The sequence below is a fragment of the Medicago sativa genome, chromosome 6, assembly GCF_051527215.1.
Source record: "Medicago sativa cultivar Bolivia chromosome 6, Bolivia_mono, whole genome shotgun sequence".
NCBI lineage: Eukaryota > Viridiplantae > Streptophyta > Magnoliopsida > Fabales > Fabaceae > Medicago > Medicago sativa.
The window spans coordinates 36,090,000-36,117,992 of NC_140754.1; the positions used below are offsets into that span (position 1 = coordinate 36,090,000).

At 33.4% G+C, this 27,993-nt stretch overlaps 1 protein-coding gene and 2 long non-coding RNA genes across 3 annotated transcripts; all 3 read right to left on the bottom strand.

The window, feature by feature from the left end:
- Positions 1–542, bottom strand: LOC146914838 (uncharacterized). The gene is made up of 2 exons (XR_015014419.1): positions 491–542; positions 1–316 (listed from the first exon to the last, which is right to left on the bottom strand). It is a non-coding gene; the product is annotated as an uncharacterized LOC146914838 (long non-coding RNA).
- Positions 543–3,301: 2,759 nt separating this feature from the next.
- LOC146914839 (uncharacterized) lies at positions 3,302–3,843 on the bottom strand. Its single transcript, XR_015014420.1, has 2 exons — positions 3,792–3,843; positions 3,302–3,617 (listed from the first exon to the last, which is right to left on the bottom strand). It is a non-coding gene; the product is annotated as an uncharacterized LOC146914839 (long non-coding RNA).
- Positions 3,844–13,952: 10,109 nt separating this feature from the next.
- On the bottom strand, positions 13,953–25,036 carry LOC146914840 (uncharacterized). The gene is made up of 12 exons (XM_085721149.1): positions 24,422–25,036; positions 24,127–24,254; positions 20,302–21,347; positions 19,300–19,347; positions 19,193–19,215; positions 19,057–19,102; positions 18,724–18,806; positions 18,425–18,484; positions 17,417–17,493; positions 17,156–17,205; positions 16,815–16,978; positions 13,953–14,033 (listed from the first exon to the last, which is right to left on the bottom strand). Exons 5-12 carry the CDS (start codon positions 19,211–19,213, stop codon positions 13,953–13,955), a joined length of 582 nt encoding a protein of 193 aa, XP_085577275.1. The 5' UTR covers positions 19,214–19,215; positions 19,300–19,347; positions 20,302–21,347; positions 24,127–24,254; positions 24,422–25,036.
- Positions 25,037–27,993: the final 2,957 nt, after the last annotated feature.

A 27,993-nucleotide genomic window follows, 5' to 3' on the forward strand; every position in this document is an offset into this window, starting at 1 on the left:
TTATAAACCCAAAAGACAATCAATAAAAAATAAAAATAATAAACATAGAAAGAGATTATATTTTGACGACAAAATTCAATATCTCGAAAACTAAAAAACAAATGGTAAAAGATGAATAAAGCGAGATGTTGCGATGATTAAAGAAATTAAATTTACAAGAGTGACACGACTAACCTTGAGAAGACCATATTGAAGCTTCGTATTTCTTCCCATTTGTTGCATTGTCTTCCTACATTGTTTGATCCAGACGATAAATAGGAAAGCCAAGAAAATACTTTGCTGCAGAGACATCCGTCCCATTTTTTACACAGCCTTACTACATCAGTAATTATTAACGACAGATGATGTTCAGATTTCAAAAAATGCAAAAATAATGTATGTATTAAATAGTAACAATAGAGTCACTACATTCAAGGACTTCACATTACATTAGACATATTTCCTTAGTTGAAAAAAAACGTGTTCACACAGAGGAGAAAATGATGTATACCTGGAGCGCAACACTTGCGCCACATTTTCTTCATGGTCGAAATATAATAACTGTGGAAAGATGATTATTCAACACCATTAAAAAATATCATTTATAAATCTAACATACTAATAATTGCATAATTGCAGGACATTGTATTCTTTTCAGATACAAGGAGTTAAAAACCATAGCAGGAAAGAATTGGAAAGAAAAAAAATTCTATACTAAGCAGTCAAAAAGAAAAAAGGGTATAGATGCAAATGGGAAGAGGGGCAAATTAAGCATTCTTACCTAAAAACTGCATCAATCATTGTAGCATCCAAACTGGAAAGATCCAAGTCTAACTCTTGACTATCAAATTCAAAGGCCTGCAGGCAAGCTGAAATATTTAACCACTATCAATCGATTTTCGCGACAAGGGTCATTAAGGCACATTCTTATGGTTTCAATTTACCGAATTTAAAACCAACAAGCCTAAAATATCAAGTTTCGTATCAACTGACAAGTTCAACCTTCGTTATCAAACTTCAAAACAAGGGTCATAAAGGCGCATTGTCATACTTCCAAATTACCGAATTTAGAATTAACTATGCTTTAAAATCAAGTTTCACATCAACTGACATAGAGGGACAAGCTCAACCTTATAATAAAGTTTCCAATTTTCGCGTCAAGGGTCATCAAAAAACATTATAATAGAAGACAAAACTCATACTTCCAAATTAAAGTTTAAAAACGTCTATGCTCAAATATCGCATTTTCGCGTCAAGTGTCCTCGAAACAAAATATTATCTTTCCTATTTATCAAATTTATAATAAACTAGGTTCAAATCATTTTCGGATTGAGCATCTTTGAGCCACATTCTCATACTTCCAGTTTACCGATATCCAAACAAACTCGGCTTAAAAATCATGTTTCGCATCAAGGGACATCAAGGTACAAGTTCAACCTTCTCATTTATCATTTTTGTAACCATAAATGCTAAAATATCATTTTCGGGACAAGAGTCATCGAGACACAATATGATAGTAGAGAAAACGCAAGTGTTCAATTTACCAAATTTAAAACAAAATAAGTTCAAATATCATGTTTCCCAAAAAGGGACGTTAAGGGACAAGTTCAAACTTCCCATTTATCAAAATTGTAACCATATAGGCTAAAATCTCATTTTCGCAACAAGGGTCATTTCAATAGTTTCATTTTACCGAATTTAAAACCAAATAGGTTCAAATATCATGTTTTAAATCATGGGACATCGAGGGACAAGTTCAACCTTCATATTTATCAAAATTGTAACCATATAGGCTCAAATCTCGTTTTCACGACAAAGGACATTCCAATACTTTCATTTTACCGAATACGAAACCAAAAAGTTCTCATATCATGTTTCGCATCAAGGAACATCGAGGGACATGTTTAGCCTTCGTATTTATCAAATTTGTAACCATATAAGCAAAAATCTCGTTTTTGCGACAAGGGGCATCTCATTACTCTCTATTTACCAAATTTAAAGCCAAATAGGTTTAAATATTATGTTACGCATCAAAGGACATCAAGGGACAAATTCAACATTGATATTTATCAAGCTTTTAACCATATAGGCTAAAATCTCATTTTTGCGACAAGGATCATTCCAATACTTTCATTTTACCGAATACAAATAGGTTCACATATCATGTTTCGCATCAAGGGATAAGTTCAAACATCCCATTCATCAAACTTGTAGGCATATATACCAAAATCTCATTTTCGCGACAAGGGTCATTCCAATACTTTCATTTTACCGAATATAAAACCAAATAGGTTCACATATCACGTTTGCATCCAGGGACATCAAGTGACAAGTTCAAACTTCCCATTTATCAAACTTGTAGGCATATATACCAAAATCTCATTTTCGCGACAAGGGTCATTCCAATACTTTCATTTTACCGAATTCAAAACCAAATAGGTTCACATATCACGTTTGCATCTAGGGACATCAAGGGACACGTTCAAACTTCCCATTTATCGAACTTGTAGGCCTATAGACCAAAATCTCATTTTCGCGACAAGGGTCATTCCAATACTTTCATTTTACCGAATACAAAACCAAATAGGTTCACATATCATGTTTGCATCCAGGGACATCAAGGGACAAGTTCAAACTTCCAATTTATCAAACTTGTAGGCATATAGACCAAAAACTCATTTTCGCGACATGGGTCATTCCAATACTTTCATTTTACCGAATATGAAACCAAATAGGTTCACATATCATGTTTCGCATCAAAGGATATCGAGGGACATGGTCAACATTCATATTTATCAAACTTGTAACCATATAAGATAAAATCTCTTTTTCGCGACAAGGGTCATCTCATTACTTTCAGTTTACCGAATTTAAAACCAAATATTAAAATCTAATATCATGTTTCGCAGCAAAGGACATCGAAGGACAAGTTCAACCTTCAAATTCATCAAACTTGTAACCATATAGGCCAAAATCTCATTTTCGCGACAAAGGTCATTCCAATACTTGGATTTAACCGAATACAAAACAAAATAGGTTCGCATCATGTTTTAAATCAAGGGACACGTTCAACCTTCCCATTTATCAAACTTGTAACCGTAAAGGATAAAATCGCGTTTTCGCGACAACGGGTCATCCCAATACTTTGTATTTGCCGAATTTACAACCAAATAGGTTCAAATATTATGTTACGCATCAAGGGACTTCTAGGGACAAGTTCAAACTTCCAATTTATCAAACATGTAACCACAAAAGCTAAAATCTCATTTTCGCGGCAAATAGAAGACATAAATCAATAAGATAAAAAGAAAAAACAAAAAAGTTATAAACCCAAAAGACAATCAATAAAAAATAAAAATAATAAACATAGAAAGAGATTATATTTTGACGACAAAATTCAATATCTCGAAAACTAAAAAACAAATGGTAAAAGATGAATAAAGCGAGATGTTGCGATGATTAAAGAAATTAAATTTACAAGAGTGACACGACTAACCTTGAGAAGACCATATTGAAGCTTCGTATTTCTTCCCATTTGTTGCATTGTCTTCCTACATTGTTTGATCCAGACGATAAATAGGAAAGCCAAGAAAATACTTTGCTGCAGAGACATCCGTCCCATTTTTTACACAGCCTTACTACATCAGTAATTATTAACGACAGATGATGTTCAGATTTCAAAAAATGCAAAAATAATGTATGTATTAAATAGTAACAATAGAGTCACTACATTCAAGGACTTCACATTACATTAGACATATTTCCTTAGTTGAAAAAAAACGTGTTCACACAGAGGAGAAAATGATGTATACCTGGAGCGCAACACTTGCGCCACATTTTCTTCATGGTCGAAATATAATAACTGTGGAAAGATGATTATTCAACACCATTAAAAAATATCATTTATAAATCTAACATACTAATAATTGCATAATTGCAGGACATTGTATTCTTTTCAGATACAAGGAGTTAAAAACCATAGCAGGAAAGAATTGGAAAGAAAAAAAATTCTATACTAAGCAGTCAAAAAGAAAAAAGGGTATAGATGCAAATGGGAAGAGGGGCAAATTAAGCATTCTTACCTAAAAACTGCATCAATCATTGTAGCATCCAAACTTGAAAGATCCAAGTCTAACTCTTGACTATCAAATTCAAAGGCCTGCAGGCAAGCTGAAATATTTAACCACTATCAATCGATTTTCGCGACAAGGGTCATTAAGGCACATTCTTATGGTTTCAATTTACCGAATTTAAAACCAACAAGCCTAAAATATCAAGTTTCGTATCAACTGACAAGTTCAACCTTCGTTATCAAACTTCAAAACAAGGGTCATAAAGGCGCATTGTCATACTTCCAAATTACCGAATTTAGAATTAACTATGCTTTAAAATCAAGTTTCACATCAACTGACATAGAGGGACAAGCTCAACCTTATAATAAAGTTTCCAATTTTCGCGTCAAGGGTCATCAAAAAACATTATAATAGAAGACAAAACTCATACTTCCAAATTAAAGTTTAAAAACGTCTATGCTCAAATATCGCATTTTCGCGTCAAGTGTCCTCGAAACAAAATATTATCTTTCCTATTTATCAAATTTATAATAAACTAGGTTCAAATCATTTTCGGATTGAGCATCTTTGAGCCACATTCTCATACTTCCAGTTTACCGATATCCAAACAAACTCGGCTTAAAAATCATGTTTCGCATCAAGGGACATCAAGGTACAAGTTCAACCTTCTCATTTATCATTTTTGTAACCATAAATGCTAAAATATCATTTTCGGGACAAGAGTCATCGAGACACAATATGATAGTAGAGAAAACGCAAGTGTTCAATTTACCAAATTTAAAACAAAATAAGTTCAAATATCATGTTTCCCAAAAAGGGACGTTAAGGGACAAGTTCAAACTTCCCATTTATCAAAATTGTAACCATATAGGCTAAAATCTCATTTTCGCAACAAGGGTCATTTCAATAGTTTCATTTTACCGAATTTAAAACCAAATAGGTTCAAATATCATGTTTTAAATCATGGGACATCGAGGGACAAGTTCAACCTTCATATTTATCAAAATTGTAACCATATAGGCTCAAATCTCGTTTTCACGACAAAGGACATTCCAATACTTTCATTTTACCGAATACGAAACCAAAAAGTTCTCATATCATGTTTCGCATCAAGGAACATCGAGGGACATGTTTAGCCTTCGTATTTATCAAATTTGTAACCATATAAGCAAAAATCTCGTTTTTGCGACAAGGGGCATCTCATTACTCTCTATTTACCAAATTTAAAGCCAAATAGGTTTAAATATTATGTTACGCATCAAAGGACATCAAGGGACAAATTCAACATTGATATTTATCAAGCTTTTAACCATATAGGCTAAAATCTCATTTTTGCGACAAGGATCATTCCAATACTTTCATTTTACCGAATACAAATAGGTTCACATATCATGTTTCGCATCAAGGGATAAGTTCAAACATCCCATTCATCAAACTTGTAGGCATATATACCAAAATCTCATTTTCGCGACAAGGGTCATTCCAATACTTTCATTTTACCGAATATAAAACCAAATAGGTTCACATATCACGTTTGCATCCAGGGACATCAAGTGACAAGTTCAAACTTCCCATTTATCAAACTTGTAGGCATATATACCAAAATCTCATTTTCGCGACAAGGGTCATTCCAATACTTTCATTTTACCGAATTCAAAACCAAATAGGTTCACATATCACGTTTGCATCTAGGGACATCAAGGGACACGTTCAAACTTCCCATTTATCGAACTTGTAGGCCTATAGACCAAAATCTCATTTTCGCGACAAGGGTCATTCCAATACTTTCATTTTACCGAATACAAAACCAAATAGGTTCACATATCATGTTTGCATCCAGGGACATCAAGGGACAAGTTCAAACTTCCAATTTATCAAACTTGTAGGCATATAGACCAAAAACTCATTTTCGCGACATGGGTCATTCCAATACTTTCATTTTACCGAATATGAAACCAAATAGGTTCACATATCATGTTTCGCATCAAAGGATATCGAGGGACATGGTCAACATTCATATTTATCAAACTTGTAACCATATAAGATAAAATCTCTTTTTCGCGACAAGGGTCATCTCATTACTTTCAGTTTACCGAATTTAAAACCAAATATTAAAATCTAATATCATGTTTCGCATCAAAGGACATCGAAGGACAAGTTCAACCTTCAAATTCATCAAACTTGTAACCATATAGGCCAAAATCTCATTTTCGCGACAAAGGTCATTCCAATACTTGGATTTAACCGAATACAAAACAAAATAGGTTCGCATCATGTTTTAAATCAAGGGACACGTTCAACCTTCCCATTTATCAAACTTGTAACCGTAAAGGATAAAATCGCGTTTTCGCGACAACGGGTCATCCCAATACTTTGTATTTGCCGAATTTACAACCAAATAGGTTCAAATATTATGTTACGCATCAAGGGACTTCTAGGGACAAGTTCAAACTTCCAATTTATCAAACATGTAACCACAAAAGCTAAAATCTCATTTTCGCGGCAAATAGAAGACATAAATCAATAAGATAAAAAGAAAAAACAAAAAAGTTATAAACCCAAAAGACAATCAATAAAAAATAAAAATAATAAACATAGAAAGAGATTATATTTTGACGACAAAATTCAATATCTCGAAAACTAAAAAACAAATGGTAAAAGATGAATAAAGCGAGATGTTGCGATGATTAAAGAAATTAAATTTACAAGAGTGACACGACTAACCTTGAGAAGGCCATATTGAAGCTTCGTATTTCTTCCCATTTGTTGCATTGTCTTCCTACATTGTTTGATCCAGACGATAAATAGGAAAGCCAAGAAAATACTTTGCTGCAGAGACATCCGTCCCATTTTTTACACAGCCTTACTACATCAGTAATTATTAACGACAGATGATGTTCAGATTTCAAAAAATGCAAAAATAATGTATGTATTAAATAGTAACAATAGAGTCACTACATTCAAGGACTTCACATTACATTAGACATATTTCCTTAGTTGAAAAAAAACGTGTTCACACAGAGGAGAAAATGATGTATACCTGGAGCGCAACACTTGCGCCACATTTTCTTCATGGTCGAAATATAATAACTGTGGAAAGATGATTATTCAACACCATTAAAAAATATCATTTATAAATCTAACATACTAATAATTGCATAATTGCAGTACATTGTATTCTTTTCAGATACAAGGAGTTAAAAACCATAGCAGGAAAGAATTGGAAAGAAAAAAAATTCTATACTAAGCAGTCAAAAAGAAAAAAGGGTATAGATGCAAATGGGAAGAGGGGCAAATTAAGCATTCTTACCTAAAAACTGCATCAATCATTGTAGCATCCAAACTGGAAAGATCCAAGTCTAACTCTTGACTATCAAATTCAAAGGCCTGCAGGCAAGCTGAAATATTTAACCACTATCAATCGATTTTCGCGACAAGGGTCATTAAGGCACATTCTTATGGTTTCAATTTACCGAATTTAAAACCAACAAGCCTAAAATATCAAGTTTCGTATCAACTGACAAGTTCAACCTTCGTTATCAAACTTCAAAACAAGGGTCATAAAGGCGCATTGTCATACTTCCAAATTACCGAATTTAGAATTAACTATGCTTTAAAATCAAGTTTCACATCAACTGACATAGAGGGACAAGCTCAACCTTATAATAAAGTTTCCAATTTTCGCGTCAAGGGTCATCAAAAAACATTATAATAGAAGACAAAACTCATACTTCCAAATTAAAGTTTAAAAACGTCTATGCTCAAATATCGCATTTTCGCGTCAAGTGTCCTCGAAACAAAATATTATCTTTCCTATTTATCAAATTTATAATAAACTAGGTTCAAATCATTTTCGGATTGAGCATCTTTGAGCCACATTCTCATACTTCCAGTTTACCGATATCCAAACAAACTCGGCTTAAAAATCATGTTTCGCATCAAGCGACATCAAGGTACAAGTTCAACCTTCTCATTTATCATTTTTGTAACCATAAATGCTAAAATATCATTTTCGGGACAAGAGTCATCGAGACACAATATGATAGTAGAGAAAACGCAAGTGTTCAATTTACCAAATTTAAAACAAAATAAGTTCAAATATCATGTTTCGCAAAAAGGGACGTTAAGGGACAAGTTCAAACTTCCCATTTATCAAAATTGTAACCATATAGGCTAAAATCTCATTTTCGTAACAAGGGTCATTTCAATAGTTTCATTTTACCGAATTTAAAACCAAATAGGTTCAAATATCATGTTTTAAATCATGGGACATCGAGGGACAAGTTCAACCTTCATATTTATCAAAATTGTAACCATATAGGCTCAAATCTCGTTTTCACGACAAAGGACATTCCAATACTTTCATTTTACCGAATACGAAACCAAAAAGTTCTCATATCATGTTTCGCATCAAGGAACATCGAGGGACATGTTTAGCCTTCGTATTTATCAAACTTGTAACCATATAAGCAAAAATCTCGTTTTTGCGACAAGGGGCATCTCATTACTCTCTATTTACCAAATTTAAAGCCAAATAGGTTTAAATATTATGTTACGCATCAAAGGACATCAAGGGACAAATTCAACATTGATATTTATCAAGCTTTTAACCATATAGGCTAAAATCTCATTTTTGCGACAAGGATCATTCCAATACTTTCATTTTACCGAATACAAATAGGTTCACATATCATGTTTCGCATCAAGGGATAAGTTCAAACATCCCATTCATCAAACTTGTAGGCATATATACCAAAATCTCATTTTCGCGACAAGGGTCATTCCAATACTTTCATTTTACCGAATATAAAACCAAATAGGTTCACATATCACGTTTGCATCCAGGGACATCAAGTGACAAGTTCAAACTTCCCATTTATCAAACTTGTAGGCATATATACCAAAATCTCATTTTCGCGACAAGGGTCATTCCAATACTTTCATTTTACCGAATTCAAAACCAAATAGGTTCACATATCACGTTTGCATCTAGGGACATCAAGGGACACGTTCAAACTTCCCATTTATCGAACTTGTAGGCCTATAGACCAAAATCTCATTTTCGCGACAAGGGTCATTCCAATACTTTCATTTTACCGAATACAAAACCAAATAGGTTCACATATCATGTTTGCATCCAGGGACATCAAGGGACAAGTTCAAACTTCCAATTTATCAAACTTGTAGGCATATAGACCAAAAACTCATTTTCGCGACATGGGTCATTCCAATACTTTCATTTTACCGAATATGAAACCAAATAGGTTCACATATCATGTTTCGCATCAAAGGATATCGAGGGACATGGTCAACATTCATATTTATCAAACTTGTAACCATATAAGATAAAATCTCTTTTTCGCGACAAGGGTCATCTCATTACTTTCAGTTTACCGAATTTAAAACCAAATATTAAAATCTAATATCATGTTTCGCATCAAAGGACATCGAAGGACAAGTTCAACCTTCAAATTCATCAAACTTGTAACCATATAGGCCAAAATCTCATTTTCGCGACAAAGGTCATTCCAATACTTGGATTTAACCGAATACAAAACAAAATAGGTTCGCATCATGTTTTAAATCAAGGGACACGTTCAACCTTCCCATTTATCAAACTTGTAACCGTAAAGGATAAAATCGCGTTTTCGCGACAACGGGTCATCCCAATACTTTGTATTTGCCGAATTTACAACCAAATAGGTTCAAATATTATGTTACGCATCAAGGGACTTCTAGGGACAAGTTCAAACTTCCAATTTATCAAACATGTAACCACAAAAGCTAAAATCTCATTTTCGCGGCAAATAGAAGACATAAATCAATAAGATAAAAAGAAAAAACAAAAAAGTTATAAACCCAAAAGACAATCAATAAAAAATAAAAATAATAAACATAGAAAGAGATTATATTTTGACGACAAAATTCAATATCTCGAAAACTAAAAAACAAATGGTAAAAGATGAATAAAGCGAGATGTTGCGATGATTAAAGAAATTAAATTTACAAGAGTGACACGACTAACCTTGAGAAGACCATATTGAAGCTTCGTATTTCTTCCCATTTGTTGCATTGTCTTCCTACATTGTTTGATCCAGACGATAAATAGGAAAGCCAAGAAAATACTTTGCTGCAGAGACATCCGTCCCATTTTTTACACAGCCTTACTACATCAGTAATTATTAACGACAGATGATGTTCAGATTTCAAAAAATGCAAAAATAATGTATGTATTAAATAGTAACAATAGAGTCACTACATTCAAGGACTTCACATTACATTAGACATATTTCCTTAGTTGAAAAAAAACGTGTTCACACAGAGGAGAAAATGATGTATACCTGGAGCGCAACACTTGCGCCACATTTTCTTCATGGTCGAAATATAATAACTGTGGAAAGATGATTATTCAACACCATTAAAAAATATCATTTATAAATCTAACATACTAATAATTGCATAATTGCAGGACATTGTATTCTTTTCAGATACAAGGAGTTAAAAACCATAGCAGGAAAGAATTGGAAAGAAAAAAAATTCTATACTAAGCAGTCAAAAAGAAAAAAGGGTATAGATGCAAATGGGAAGAGGGGCAAATTAAGCATTCTTACCTAAAAACTGCATCAATCATTGTAGCATCCAAACTGGAAAGATCCAAGTCTAACTCTTGACTATCAAATTCAAAGGCCTGCAGGCAAGCTGAAATATTTAACCACTATCAATCGATTTTCGCGACAAGGGTCATTAAGGCACATTCTTATGGTTTCAATTTACCGAATTTAAAACCAACAAGCCTAAAATATCAAGTTTCGTATCAACTGACAAGTTCAACCTTCGTTATCAAACTTCAAAACAAGGGTCATAAAGGCGCATTGTCATACTTCCAAATTACCGAATTTAGAATTAACTATGCTTTAAAATCAAGTTTCACATCAACTGACATAGAGGGACAAGCTCAACCTTATAATAAAGTTTCCAATTTTCGCGTCAAGGGTCATCAAAAAACATTATAATAGAAGACAAAACTCATACTTCCAAATTAAAGTTTAAAAACGTCTATGCTCAAATATCGCATTTTCGCGTCAAGTGTCCTCGAAACAAAATATTATCTTTCCTATTTATCAAATTTATAATAAACTAGGTTCAAATCATTTTCGGATTGAGCATCTTTGAGCCACATTCTCATACTTCCAGTTTACCGATATCCAAACAAACTCGGCTTAAAAATCATGTTTCGCATCAAGGGACATCAAGGTACAAGTTCAACCTTCTCATTTATCATTTTTGTAACCATAAATGCTAAAATATCATTTTCGGGACAAAGTCATCGAGACACAATATGATAGTAGAGAAAACGCAAGTGTTCAATTTACCAAATTTAAAACAAAATAAGTTCAAATATCATGTTTCGCAAAAAGGGACGTTAAGGGACAAGTTCAAACTTCCCATTTATCAAAATTGTAACCATATAGGCTAAAATCTCATTTTCGCAACAAGGGTCATTTCAATAGTTTCATTTTACCGAATTTAAAACCAAATAGGTTCAAATATCATGTTTTAAATCAAGGGACATCAAGGGACAAGTTCAACCTTCATATTTATCAAAATTGTAACCATATAGGCTCAAATCTCGTTTTCACGACAAAGGACATTCCAATACTTTCATTTTACCGAATACGAAACCAAAAAGTTCTCATATCATGTTTCGCATCAAGGAACATCGAGGGACATGTTTAGCCTTCGTATTTATCAAACTTGTAACCATATAAGCAAAAATCTCGTTTTTGCGACAAGGGGCATCTCATTACTCTCTATTTACCAAATTTAAAGCCAAATAGGTTTAAATATTATGTTACGCATCAAAGGACATCAAGGGACAAATTCAACATTGATATTTATCAAGCTTTTAACCATATAGGCTAAAATCTCATTTTTGCGACAAGGATCATTCCAATACTTTCATTTTACCGAATACAAATAGGTTCACATATCATGTTTCGCATCAAGGGATAAGTTCAAACATCCCATTCATCAAACTTGTAGGCATATATACCAAAATCTCATTTTCGCGACAAGGGTCATTCCAATACTTTCATTTTACCGAATATAAAACCAAATTGGTTCACATATCACGTTTGCATCCAGGGACATCAAGTGACAAGTTCAAACTTCCCATTTATCAAACTTGTAGGCATATATACCAAAATCTCATTTTCGCGACAAGGGTCATTCCAATACTTTCATTTTACCGAATTCAAAACCAAATAGGTTCACATATCACGTTTGCATCTAGGGACATCAAGGGACACGTTCAAACTTCCCATTTATCGAACTTGTAGGCCTATAGACCAAAATCTCATTTTCGCGACAAGGGTCATTCCAATACTTTCATTTTACCGAATACAAAACCAAATAGGTTCACATATCATGTTTGCATCCAGGGACATCAAGGGACAAGTTCAAACTTCCAATTTATCAAACTTGTAGGCATATAGACCAAAAACTCATTTTCGCGACATGGGTCATTCCAATACTTTCATTTTACCGAATATGAAACCAAATAGGTTCACATATCATGTTTCGCATCAAAGGATATCGAGGGACATGGTCAACATTCATATTTATCAAACTTGTAACCATATAAGATAAAATCTCTTTTTCGCGACAAGGGTCATCTCATTACTTTCAGTTTACCGAATTTAAAACCAAATATTAAAATCTAATATCATGTTTCGCATCAAAGGACATCGAAGGACAAGTTCAACCTTCAAATTCATCAAACTTGTAACCATATAGGCCAAAATCTCATTTTCGCGACAAAGGTCATTCCAATACTTGGATTTAACCGAATACAAAACAAAATAGGTTCGCATCATGTTTTAAATCAAGCGACACGTTCAACCTTCCCATTTATTAAACTTGTAACCGTAAAGGATAAAATCGCGTTTTCGCGACAACGGGTCATCCCAATACTTTGTATTTGCCGAATTTACAACCAAATAGGTTCAAATATTATGTTACGCATCAAGGGACTTCTAGGGACAAGTTCAAACTTCCAATTTATCAAACATGTAACCACAAAAGCTAAAATCTCATTTTCGCGGCAAATAGAAGACATAAATCAATAAGATAAAAAGAAAAAACAAAAAAGTTATAAACCCAAAAGACAATCAATAAAAAATAAAAATAATAAACATAGAAAGAGATTATATTTTGACGACAAAATTCAATATCTCGAAAACTAAAAAACAAATGGTAAAAGATGAATAAAGCGAGATGTTGCGATGATTAAAGAAATTAAATTTACAAGAGTGACACGACTAACCTTGAGAAGACCATATTGAAGCTTCGTATTTCTTCCCATTTGTTGCATTGTCTTCCTACATTGTTTGATCCAGACGATAAATAGGAAAGCCAAGAAAATACTTTGCTGCAGAGACATCCGTCCCATTTTTTACACAGCCTTACTACATCAGTAATTATTAACGACAGATGATGTTCAGATTTCAAAAAATGCAAAAATAATGTATGTATTAAATAGTAACAATAGAGTCACTAACATTCAAGGACTTCACATTACATTAGACATATTTCCTTAGTTGAAAAAAAACGTGTCACACAAAGGAGAAAATGATGTATACCTTGGAGCGCAACACTTGCGCCACATTTTCTTCATGGTCGAAATATAATAACTGTGGAAAGATGATTATTCAACACCATTAAAAAATATCATTTATAAATCTAACATACTAATAATTGCAGGACATTGTATTCCTTTCCGATACAAGGAGTTAAAAACCATAGCAGGAAAGAATTGGAAAGAACAAAAATTCTATACTAAGCAGTCAAAAAGAAAAAAGGGTATAGATGCAAATGGGAAGAGAGGCAAATTAAGCATTCTTACCTAAAAACTGCATCAATCATTGTAGCATCCAAACTTGAAAGATCCAAGTCTAACTCTTGACTATCAAATTCAAAGGCCTACAGGCAAGCTGAAATATTTAACCACTATCAATCGATTTTCGCGACAAGGGTCATTAAGGCACATTCTAATGCTTTCAATTTACCGAATTTAAAACCAACAAGCCTAAAATATCAAGTTTCGTATCAACTGACAAGTTCAACCTTCGTTATCAAACTTCAAAACAAGGGTCATAAAGGCGCATTGTCATACTTCCAAATTACCGAATTTAGAATTAACTATGCTTTAAAATCAAGTTTCACATCAACTGACATAGAGGGACAAGCTCAACCTTATAATAAAGTTTCCAATTTTCGCGTCAAGGGTCATCAAAAAACATTATAATAGAAGACAAAACTCATACTTCCAAATTAAAGCTTAAAAACGTCTATGCTCAAATATCGCATTTTCGCGTCAAGTGTCCTCGAAACAAAATATTATCTTTCCTATTTATCAAATTTATAATAAACTAGGTTCAAATCATTTTCGGATTGAGCATCTTTGAGCCACATTCTCATACTTCCAGTTTACCGATATCCAAACAAACTCGGCTTAAAAATCATGTTTCGCATCAAGCGACATCAAGGTACAAGTTCAACCTTCTCATTTATCATTTTTGTAACCATAAATGCTAAAATATCATTTTCGGGACAAGAGTCATCGAGACACAATATGATAGTAGAGAAAAAGCATGTGTTCAATTTACCAAATTTAAAACAAAATAAGTTCAAATATCATGTTTCGCAAAAAGGGACGTTAAGGGACAAGTTCAAACTTCCCATTTATCAAAATTGTAACCATATAGGCTAAAATCTCATTTTCGCAACAAGGGTCATTTCAATAGTTTCCTTTTACCGAATTTAAAACCAAATAGGTTAAAATATCATGTTTTAAATCAAGGGACATCGAGGGACAAGTTCAACCTTCATATTTATCAAAATTGTAACCATAATGGCTCAAATCTCGTTTTCACGACAAGGGACATTCCAATACTTTCATTTTACCGAATACGAAACCAAAAAGTTCTCATATCATGTTTCGCATCAAGGAACATCGAGGGACATGTTTAGCCTTCGTATTTATCAAACTTGTAACCATATAAGCAAAAATCTCGTTTTTGCGACAAGGGTCATCTCATTACTCTCTATTTACCAAATTTAAAGCCAAATAGGTTCAAATATTATGTTACGCATCAAAGGACATCGAGGGACAAATTCAACATTTATATTTATCAAGCTTTTAACCATATAGGCTAAAATCTTATTTTTGCGACAAGGATCATTCCAATACTTTCATTTTACCGAATACAAAACCAAATAGGTTCACATATCATGTTTCATATTAAGGAACATCAAGGGACAAGTTCAACCTATATCAAACTTCTAACCATATAGGCTAAAATCTCATTTTCCTGACACAGTCATTCCAATACTTTCATTTTACCGAATACAAAACCAAATAGGTTCTCATATCATGTTTCGCATCAAGGGATAAGTTCAAACATCCCATTCATCAAACTTGTAGGCATATATACCAAAATCTCATTTTCGCGACAAGGGTCATTCCAATACTTTCATTTTACCGAATACAAAACCAAATAGGTTCACATATCACGTTTGCATCCAGGGACATCAAGGGACAAGTTCAAACTTCCCATTTATCAAACTTGTAGGCATATATACCAAAATCTCATTTTCGCGACAAGGGTCATTCCAATACTTTCATTTTACCGAATACAAAACCAAATAGGTTCACATATCACGATTGCATCTAGGGACATCAAGGGACAAGTTCAAACTTCCCATTTATCGAACTTGTAGGCCTATAGACCAAAATCTCATTTTCGCGACAAGGGTCATTCCAATACTTTCATTTTACCGAATACAAAACCAAATAGGTTCACATATCATGTTTGCATCCAGGGACATCAAGGGACAAGTTCAAACTTCCCATTTATCAAACTTGTAGGCATATAGACCAAAAACTCATTTTCGCGACATGGGTCATTCCAATACTTTCATTTTACCGAATGAAACCAAATATGTTCACATATCATGTTTTGCATCAAAGGATATCGAGGGACATGGTCAACATTCATATTTATCAAACTTGTAACCATATAAGCTAAAATCTCGTTTTCGCGACAAGGGTTATCTCATTACTTTCAGTTTACCGAATTTAAAACGAAATATTAAAACCAAATATCATGTTTCGCATCAAAGGACATCGAAAGACAAGTTCAAACTTCAAATTCATAAAACTTGTAACCATATAGGCCAAAATCTCATTTTCGCGACAAAGGTCATTCCAACACTTGGATTTAACCGAATACAAAACCAAATAGGTTCACATCATGTTTTAAATCAAGGGACACGTTCAACTTTCCCATTTATCAAACGTGTAACCATAAAGGATAAAATCGCGTTTTCGCGACAACGGGTCATCCCAATACTTTATATTTTCCGAATTTACAACCAAATAGGTTCAAATATTATGTTACGCATCAAGGGACTTCTAGGGACAAGTTCAAACTTCCAATTTATCAAACATGTAACCATAAAAGCTAAAATCTCATTTTCGCGGCAAGTAGAAGACAAATCAATAAGATAAAAAGAAAAAACAACAAAGTTATAAACCCAAAAGACAATCGATAAAAAATAAAAATAATAAACATACGAAAGAGATTATATTTTGACGACAAAATTCAATATCTCGAAAACTAAAAAACAAATGGTAAAAGATGAATAAAGAGATGTTGCGGTGATTAAAGAAATTAAATATACAAGAGTGACACGACTAACCTTGAGAAGACCATATTGAATGATTGATCCATCAATCAAGAAGCTTCGTATTTCTTCGCATTTGTTGCATTGTCTTCCTACATTGTTTGATCCATACGATAAATAGGAAAGCCAAGAAAATACTTTGCTGCAGAGGCATCCGTCCCATTTTTTACACAGCCTTACTACATCAATAATTATTAACGACAGATGATGTTCAGATTTCAAAAAATGCAAAAATAATCTATGTATTAAATAGTAACAAGAGAGTCACTAACATTCAAGGACTTCACGTTACATTAGACATATTTCCTTAGTTGAAAAAAAACACGTGTTCACACAGAGGAGAAAATGATGTATACCTGGAGCGCAACACTTGTGCCACATTTTCTTCATGGTCGAAATATAATAACTGTGGAAAGATGATTATTCAACACCATTAAAAAATATCATTTATAAATCTAACATACTAATAATTGCAAGACATTGTATTCCTTTCAGATACAAGGAGTTAAAAACCGTAGCAGGAAAGAATTGGAAAGAACAAAAATTCTATACTAAGCAGTCAAAAAGAAAAAAGGGTATAGATGCAAATGGGAAGAGAGGCAAATTAGCATTCTTACCTAAAAACTGCAGCAATCATTGTAGCATCCAAACTTGAAAGATCCAAGTCTAACTCTTGACTCTCAAATTCAAAGGCCTACAGGCAAGCTGAAATATTTAACCACTATCGATCGATTTTCGAAACAAGGGTCATTAAGGCACATTTTTATGCTTTCAATTTACCGAATTTAAAACCAACTAGCCTTAAATATCAAGTTTCGTATCAACTGACAAGTTCAACCTTCGTTATCAAACTTTAAAACAAGGGTCATAAAGGCGCATTGTCATACTTCCAAATTACCGAATTTAGAATTAACTATTCTTAAAAATCAAGTTTCACATCAACTGACATAGAGGGACAAGTTCAACCTTCCCATTTATCAAACTTATAATAAAGTTTCCAATTTTCGCGTCAAGGGTCATCAAGTAAGAAGGAATACATGCACATGCACATGTTGCAAGGAAGAAGGAATAGCATTTACAATGGTAATATGGTATGGAAAGAGCATTTTTTTTTTTAAATGTTAAAACAAAAAAGGGTACATGTGGGAAAGCTTGTAATCGAAGGTAAATAATTTAAATGATTTTGATAAAGAATTAAGGTACACTAATTCAATATAAAGTTTCACGGGAGTGAGTGATCATGAAAACAATGAGGTAACCTTCTTGGTGAAACATTAAGAATAACATGTAAGAAGAAGTTATTTTTAAATGTCGTATGATTGCCCTACAAAAAAATTGTCATATGAAGACATCGATGTTAAAAAACTCATTTCAGTTAACTTTGTGGTAGTAAAAAAATTCATTTCAGTTTAACTTTGTGGTAATAAAAAGAAGACGGTAATCAAAATTTCAGTAGTTTAGAATTAGATGGAGACAAAGTTTATTTTGTATGTCATATTAGGTTGAGATAAGACTTCGTTATTGTTGTATTTGATGGCCTTGGCCTAATCTGATCAGAGAAACAAAATTTCATAGTTCAGAGAAAAGTCAAACAAAGATCAATAGAAAAGATAGAAATACCATACCCGATCGGCAAACAGACTCTCTTTTTTATTTGTCTTGAATAATGCCAATTGAAACTCTTCCTGCAAATGATGCATATTAATAATTAATATTGCAGGAAAAAAGTGAAAACTGAACATATCATGTCGTATTTTATAATGTTAGATCCTCTCTGATTGAAGAAATTAATAAAATAGCTTGTCAGAAAATATAATTTATCGGTATAGAATGATTTTACATGTTTTTTTGCATTGAAAAGGTTCAATCAAGAAAATTTATTATATCCACAAACCACAAGTTGTCAGTGACGAAGCAGACAAACCTTGTTGATCAGCCCATCATCAATCACCGCACTGCTGATCTTTTTAAAGAGCTCATAAAGAGCTTCAATTTCACTTACACTAACTGCATGCACAAGCAAAACAAATATCTATCATCATCCCTATCTATGTGTATTTATTTCAAATAGTAGTATGAGAGGTAATTGAATCCACAACTAAAAAAAAAAGAGCATAATATCATCCATATGCTTTCAAAATCAAAAGGTAATGACATAATATACAAGATATAAGAAGCACATATTCAAATCAGAATTCATTTTTATAAGAACAAAACAATAACTGCATTATATTCATAAAGTTAGGTCGATGCATACACACTGTCTCCCTCGCAAGAATTTCAGGATCTTCGAGTCCTGTTGTCTGTTTATACAAGTCAATGTCACAACATTGCAATAGAGGAGCAAACAAATGCTTAATTCCCTCTATGCACTGCAACATGATCTCTTGTACCTCAAAATCAAAATCCTCCATAACTGTTCCAGAAAACAAATCAATTAGATATTCAATTTAGTTAGTTCCTCATAAGGTCATCTTTAGTAGGAAATTAACAACTAAACCTTTTAACCATTTCCAATTTCAGTTGGCCAACTCACAAATGCTAAGATCTGCAAAATTCGAAGGCACCATCAACAAAAGAGTCTAGTTGAGTCTAGTTATAGAACTGAAGTAAAATATCAATCACAATATACTAAAGAAACAAAAAACGTAAAATAATCAAAACGGAAATACAAATGAACAAATGCCATGCTCTAATCAGGATCAGAACTTAACTGCAATTTACTGACTGCATGTTTGAATTCGCAGTTAATTCGACAAAAACTAAACCTTGGAGCTTCGACAAAATCACAGTGCCACTATGATTTTGTCAAACCTACCGTGATTCCAAACATACTACATCAAACTAACAGCACTCAAAACTCAAACAATACAAATTATGTATCGCTTTATTCCCATCAACGATTCCTAAGTTTGACCAAATTCATAACAAAAACTTAATACAACAAACAGTCAACCCTACTTAATTACTCCTTGTAGTGAAGTAGTTTAACCAATTAACAAAAAATTCGACGATACCTAATTATTCATATAACCACAACAAACAATTCAATCTCTCTCTAGCACCTAAGATCCATGATCAAACATTCAGCATCACATAGAAAACATCTCAGAATCGCGTTAAAACCATTCAAATATAATCAATTCAATACCCCAATATTCAAAAGATTCAAACTTTGAAAACATTGAAGGTTGTTAGATTCTGAATTCAACCCAATTCACATACCAATCCACATGCATAGAAAATTCATCGATCTATCCAAAACAGCATAAATAAACACGAATAAACAAAAAAGACATGAAATTTAAGCAAAATTCAACAAGTATTCATATAATATCAAGTATTCAAATATTTCTGCTAAAACCGAATTTTCGCGTCAACCTTTACATTTGCTGCAATACTCCAACGTCTCTTCAAAGCCTTTATCGCCACACAGCAAGTATTCATAAAAAGAGCAGTATAATTTGAAACTTCCATTTGAAAATCAAAAAACGAGAAATACCTGAGGCAAATTAGTTTTGTCGCACTCAGCTGTGAGAACATCCATCTCCACTTCGCCTTGAGAGCTTCCGTCTGTAGTTTCGGTTTTAGCACTGTCCTTTAAAACGGATTCATTATCCAATAAGGCGGATGGTAGCAGTTCAATACGATGTTGGCTGTCATAATATGCTAAGGCTTCTGATTCTTGAGGTTCAATTTCAAAACCTGATGAGGCATTAAACTCCATAGAGATTGCATGTTGCTCATCATTTTTTTCCACATAATGATTCTGAACTTCTCTCTGTGAATCAATATGATTTTTGGGTTCAATACTTGACCTCACTGCTGGTGGTGGTGAGAGTTCCGATGAAGTTACAGGGACTTGTGGTACTGCAAAATCAGTCCTCATAGATTCTGTCCTATTAGAGCCAGAGTTTGACGGAGCACTGACCTCATGTTTTGATGACTTCATGAGGCTTGTTATCCCAACTTTTTTCCCAAGTTTTTACCTTCTTCGGCTCCTCTAATATCACGCCTGAAGCCATGATCCATTGGCACCATTGTAATCCTTGACTTTTCTTTCATACCTTTCATCAGGAACTATCTTGTGCTTAAAAATACGAGCTTCATAACTCACATTTTCTAAATAGTACCAATTTTTCTTAGATTTCGGTAGTACTGGATTTATTTGAGAATTTGGAATCTTCCTACTCTCTTGTCCATTTGAAGTTTTCTTTGATGGCTCGCGCAGTTCTAGTAATATTCGGGGTCTCTTCCCATTATTTGATTGTGGACATAGTATTAGGGCCACAACAGAAATAGTTGATTTCAACCTTTGATGTGGTAAGCTCTTTTTATCAGCATAGTCTTCCATTGTTTGATTTGGTAAGTGCCACTCATCAGCATAATGCTCCTCCCTTTGACGAGGCAAGTGCCTGTCATCAGCATAGTGTTTCTCCCTTTGACAGGGTAAGTGCCGCTCAACGGCATAATGCTTCTCCCTTTGACAAGGCGAGTGCCTCTCATCGGCATATTGCTTGTACTTGGTGGATCTTGACCATGTGGCTGCTATAGAAATAGATTATACATAAGTGATTATATGGTATAAGCAGCAAATAAGCTATTTATGGAAACAAGGCCTAAGTCTCTCTGAGAGAATTACAACCAAATACAGCCATGTTATATGTTATAGCAATACATTAAAAAACCGTAATTTCAAAATCCTACTTGGATCGGCTGATTTGAGCTTATCTACTGACATGAGTTTTGTAAGTCTCTGGAAAACTTGTAAACACAGCTTATCAAATAAGTACTAACATTGTCCATTAGCAATTTTTAGCTTATTTTCACCAGTTTACCGAAATAGCTTATGAAAACAACTAATAGCTTATATGAAAAATAGTTTAACTTTATTTTATATTTTCCTATAGATATAGCTTATACATAAGCGTTTATCATGATATAAGCAGCAAATAAGCTTTTTATCCAAACAGGGCCTACACCTCTCTATATATGTGAGAGAAGTACAACCAAATACGCTCATGTTATAGCATCATCATCACTTAAAAGGAAGAATAAAAACAATTTTCAAACACAAATATTCTCATAAACAAAACTCGACACATTACATAATACATATCAGAACTTAAACTATACACTATCTTCATTTTTAAAACAAAACCCTTGTATTATCTCCCTAATTACTGCCGTGCCTATTTCAAAGACAACCAGGTTAGATAAGTATCATTCAATACTAATTAGCATTAACCTTATCGAATTTAGATGAACTAGAATATGAAGCATTTAAAACTTCAGTCAACGCCTACGCAGATCATAAAACCTATTAACCAGGTCAGATTAATTCTGGGTCAAGAATCTCAGAAAACCTGTCAACGGATAGGTATGGTGGGGGAAATCATAAAAATGGGAGCACACCCACACAAATTATAAACTCCCCTAGAATTAACTAACAAACAAAAGAAAAGATCTTCAAGGGACCATGCATCTTTGTGTTGAAATACTAGTCAGACACATCTCAGTGTTCAACACCGACATGACACCAACAGATATATATTATGTAATGCCAGTGTCATGCCAGTGTATAGTTTAAGTTCTGATATGTATTATGTAATGACATTAGTGTCATTACATATTAGTGTCATTACAAATACATATTAGTGTCATGCCAGTGTTTGTACTTCGTGGGTCTTGACCAGTTGGCTGCTTTAGAAATAGATTATACATAACTGATTATATGGTATAAGCAGCAAATAAGCTATTTATGGAAACAAGGCCTGAGTCTGTCTGAAAGAATTAGTTATAAGAAAATTTTAGACATGGCACTCAACTACCAACATATAAGAAATTTTAGACATAGCACTCAGCTACCTACAAAGTGTGTATTTTCTGTCACGGAAAAAAGTAACAACACTGATTTAACTTTTACTAAAGTATAGATGTTTAATTGTTGTTAGCAAAAGGTGATCAAATCTAACATCTAAATCACATATTAGCCAGAAGTGATTAAAAGCTTTTGTATTAAGCTGCAAAATTTAGACTACATAACAAAAATAACACCAGTTCAAATTCATTACAGACCAAAGCAATTTTACAAAATCAAGTTTATTCTGAAAAACATTTGCCAAACACTCACCCAAACATACACAAAGCAGGCCAACTCATTAATCTTTATTTTCTTTCTGTTCAATTTACACACACCATTTTCCCATTTACCCTGCACCTGAAGCAAGCATTGATTGACAGCCATGCAACTTCACTAACTACACCATGGATATTGAGATATAGATAGAAAGAGAACCTCAATGAAAGGAAGATCAGACACAGCACACATTTCTCCTTGGCATTATAAGGATATTTAGGTTGATCTAGTTAAACTTTATATTGAATTACTTAATCTTCTGAACCCTACAAATCTCCCCAATATTGGAGGAGAGTCTCACTTAAGCGAGAATGAAGTTAACCCCCCCCCTCCAATCCCTCCATCTTCCTATCCCTCCAAAACAATAAACCAAAGAACAAAATTTAAAATAATTCCTTTCATCCCCTCTCTCCCCCATCCTATTCCCCACATATCCCCTAAAAAAATACTATGTAACAATCCATATTTGCTCATTGTGGATGATAACCTCACATTTTGCATAACTCATTACCGAATTATTCTTTAATCAGCCCCAACTTTCAATGATTGTCCCGTCTAAGTAAATGAAAAGCGACAACTATACAGCTAATATGCATTAAGGATCACATCCCAAAATGCCTAATATTCTATTAGAACTTAGAATGTAGATCCTCGTTACCTAAACAAATTAATATAAATGTAGTCGTGACGGTGTCCTATGTTTTTTTACATTAGCGGTGTTGACCATTCATCATGTTTGCACAATGTAAGACATACCATTATAATGGGCGTACATGTAAAACAACAATAACAAGACGGTATGTTTTGAAATGAAGATATTTGATTGATCCTAAAGTAAGTAGTACCTATGATTAAAAATAGACAAAAAAGTTAAAACAAGAACATTACTAATCATTAATCATTGCGGTATCTTTCATAGACATCTTTGACCATTTTCAAGACGGTATCAGCCCTCTCAGCAATATTAGGCAGTTTATAATTTTGAGCGACGTAAACTCCGGCAAATAAGCTATTTATGGAAACAAGGCCTAAGTCTCTTTAAGAGAATTACTACCAAATACAATCATATCATGTTATATGTTATAACAATACATTAAAATACCCTAATTTCAAAATCAAAATCAACATTAACCTCATGAACCATAACACACGAAATCGAAGTCAAAAACAAAAATCAAAGAAACATACTTGATTTCCAGTAGAATTCCATGAAACGCCAAGGACTTCATACGCATCTCATGGGTGTCACATCTTTCTTCTCCAACTTCGACCATCCTAAAACGACGTTGTATTCGACGGTCTTGACCATGTGGCTGCTATAGAAATAGATAATACATAAGTGATTATATGCTATAAGCAGTAAATAAACTAAAACCACACACTATCAAAATCAAAATTAACATTAATCGACATTAATCAAAATCAAAGTCAAAAACAATTTCAAAACTAATTTCAAAATCAAAGTAAAAAACAAAAATCGTACCAATTTCCGGTAGAATTCCGTGAAATGCCAAGGACTTCATACGGTTCTCGCTGGCACCACCGGCTTCGTCTCTGAACCCCTTCGCTTCCACCACCTCACGCTATTTCATTCGCACCTCCTTCCTTCAGAGTTTCCGTCGGCGGCACCGTCGTCTTCTCTTGGCCACAAAACCTCGCCGGTAGACAGCGCATACTCCTTCTCCACCGCCACCGATTACATGTGCTCGTGACGGCGTCGGCTTCGCTTCGTTCTTCTCCGATTTCAATCGTTTTGAAAACGACGTCGTTTCTGAACCCCTCCGCTTCCACCACCACCACCACGAAAAAAACTCTCCGCCTTTTCCACCTCACGCTATCTCATTCGAACCACCGTAATCTGCTCCTTGCGGTCTCATGGCCACAAAACCTCGCCCGTGACAGCGCATACTCCTTCTCCACCGCCACCGGCGTCGCTTCGTTCTTCTCCGATTTCGACCGTTCGAAAACGACGTCGTAATACAAAACCGTAATTCTAATCGGAATCAAACCCGAAGAAAAAGAGTTGGTTGAAATTCAAGTTGAGAATTTGTGAATGTGAAATCGAAAATGAAGAGAGAGAGAGAGAGAGAGAGAGAGAAGAGGACGTTAGAGAACAGAAGAAATAATTTGAATTTTGAATTTTTATTTTGTTTTTATGGGTAAAATAAACTATAGTTTACTAGGTTGGTTAATTAGGGAGTTAGTAAGTGGTGTTTGGCCCATGTTATTTTTAGAGAATTTTTTTTTCTGCCCCTATCACAAAAGAAATGATATGTCTGCCCCTAGTTCAAAATTAATGTTACAAATGCCCTTGTTCTTCTTTTAAGTTGGCGAGCATGTCCTGTTTTCAACAACTCTCTGCAAACTTACAAGCTTTATCTGAACAATTTCATCAATTCTGTGTGTTCTTTATTTCAATTGGCGAGCAGGTTTTTTTTTCAAAGTTTTTTATTCTGCTCTTAATTTCACTTGGCGAGCAAAAGCCATTTTTTTGTTTTTAGATTTTTTTTATTTGTGTTCTTTTTACAATTTACAAAACGGCGAGCATGCCATTCCCTTTTTTTTTTTTTGACGTTGCCATTCCCCTTTTTTTAGGGAAGCATATGCCATTTCTATATTTTTTTTTTTAAAGATGCCATTTCAATATTAATTTTTTTTGTTACAGTTGTAATGATGCCATTTCAATATTTAAAATGGCGAACCTGCAATTTTTTCTATGTTTTTTTTTTTCATTTTTTTTGGGTCTAGCTTTTGTTTTAAAGGTAATGTTATTTCTGATAAGGGAAATGGTGTATTTTATATAGTAAATAAAACAAAAAAGTGTATAAAAAAAAGGACAAAAAAATATATTAAATGGCATACTCGCCGTTTGAAAAGTATAACAAAAAAAAAAAAACTAATAGATGGCCTTGCTCGCCATTTCAAAGAAAGAGCTTAAAAAAACTTTAAAAAAAATATTGCTCGCCATTGGAGTTAAAGAACGGGCAGAATGTGCAGGAAAAAGCCTGCAAGCACTCAGAAGGTGTTGAAAAAATGTTATGTTCGCCAACCTAATTGAAGAATAGGGGTATTTTTATCAATAATATTGAACTAGGGGCAGACATATCATTTGTTTTGGTGATAGGGGCAGGAAAAAAAATTCTCGTTATTTTTAACTTTTCTTTCTTCACTTAAAAGGAGAACTAGGGTCAAATATTCTTTATAAAAAGGTCTTAAAAAAATAAGGACCTTAATTTTATAGAATAAAATAGAACAAAAAGTAAATTTGTAAAAAGTTAATAACATCGAATTTCAGCATTAGACAAATCAATTATTTTTGAACATTATCGAAACCTCTCATAGTCACACGATGGATAGTATCGTTAACTCTTTTTTTATTTTAAAAAATCATTAACTTTTTTGTAAAAAAATAAAATTTATATTCTAAAATCAAAATAGTAAAAAGGTTTGTTTTATGAAAAAATCTTGGTAGGGGAAATGACAGTTCTTTAATATGACATTTTTTGTTAAATATTTATCAACTTAATTTACTTATTTAGGTGAATGGAAGTATGTTAAAATATTTTAAAAAATAATTTTGTATTAATGTGATTGTAGAGATACACAATATTTAATAAAAAAATGTATTAACCATCACTCGTCATTTGCCATTTGTGCTGATTTTAAATTAAATTAAAATTTTTATAAAATTATTCTACACAAAGTTTTGTGTTTTTAAGGAGCTTATAAGATAAACAAAAAACTTTGCCAAACATCTTTAACTTCAATTATAAAGTTCTTATTTCTCACCTTAAAGTTAAAGTAGCTTTTAAGTAAAAAAATAAGTTAAAGACATTATCGAATTACAAACCAGAAATCCAAATAAAATGGATATTGTCCTGAGAAAATGCTTCAGATTGCAAAGAATTACTTTTGTTCAACTCTTGTTGTCGAAAAGTAGTTTTAGAGTCTATATTCTCATTGGTTTCTCTTTTCTTATGTAAATTTCTTGCTATTTGCTCCAAGAGAGGCTCAAATTCGACAAGAAAACAAAGATGTGACCCATTGGCTAGAGACTCTGGAGTATTAATGAGAATTTCTAGCAAACCTTTAATTTCATAGCATGCGCCAGCATCCTGTCGAAGCGTTTGGAATAAATCCATAATTAAAACCTTTTCTTGAAGCATCAGCTCAAATGTCTATGAGTATCTCCCCCGTGAATCTCTCTCGGTAGTTGATTATTCTATTTGTTAAATCTATAATGAGTTTGTCTAACATGTGCAACATTTCACATGTTAAAACAACTAAAAGTAGTAAGTTTCTATTGAAAACTAATAATTATTTATTAAAAAGCTATATATTTAATACAAAATGTACAAGTTTCAATGTAAAGTTACTATTTAAAACTTCTTAATATGTGCAAATTTGCACATCTTGTGGTGTTCCAATTAAAAGAAGTTTGTTTCAGCTAGATGTAAAAAGGGCATTCTTATGTGGGGAGTTGAATGAGGAAGTTTTTAATTGATCAACCACAAGGTTATGTGAAAAAATGGATGATAGGATGAAGGTGTATAAATTAAAAAGGGGTTTGTATGGCGTTAAACAAGCACCACAAGTATGGTACAACTATTAATCCTCAACAGGGATGTCAAATAATCCATAATTCATAACCGTTAAACAAAAACCATTAATCAACTAGTTAGAACGATTTGTCCTATCACATTTCTCACTTGCATCCATGATGTCGTTGAAATCACCAAAAATGCACCAAGGGTGAGTAGACGATTGGGACAACTACCGAAGGAAGTCCCAAGCAGCCTGTCATCCTACCCCATTAGGATGATTGTTTGAATAATCTACAATCTGACGTCGTTTAATAAAAGAGCCCCAATAAAAATCTAAACCACCACCTCTGCCAACATGATCAACACAAAAACAAGAATCAAAACCAAGAATGTAGCGAAATTCCTTATTTTTATTTTGGTGAATAAGTATCTCACTTAAGAAAAGGATATATGGCAGACAAGGTATTTAAGATTAGAAACTACACACGGGTTACCCAATCCGCGACATTCT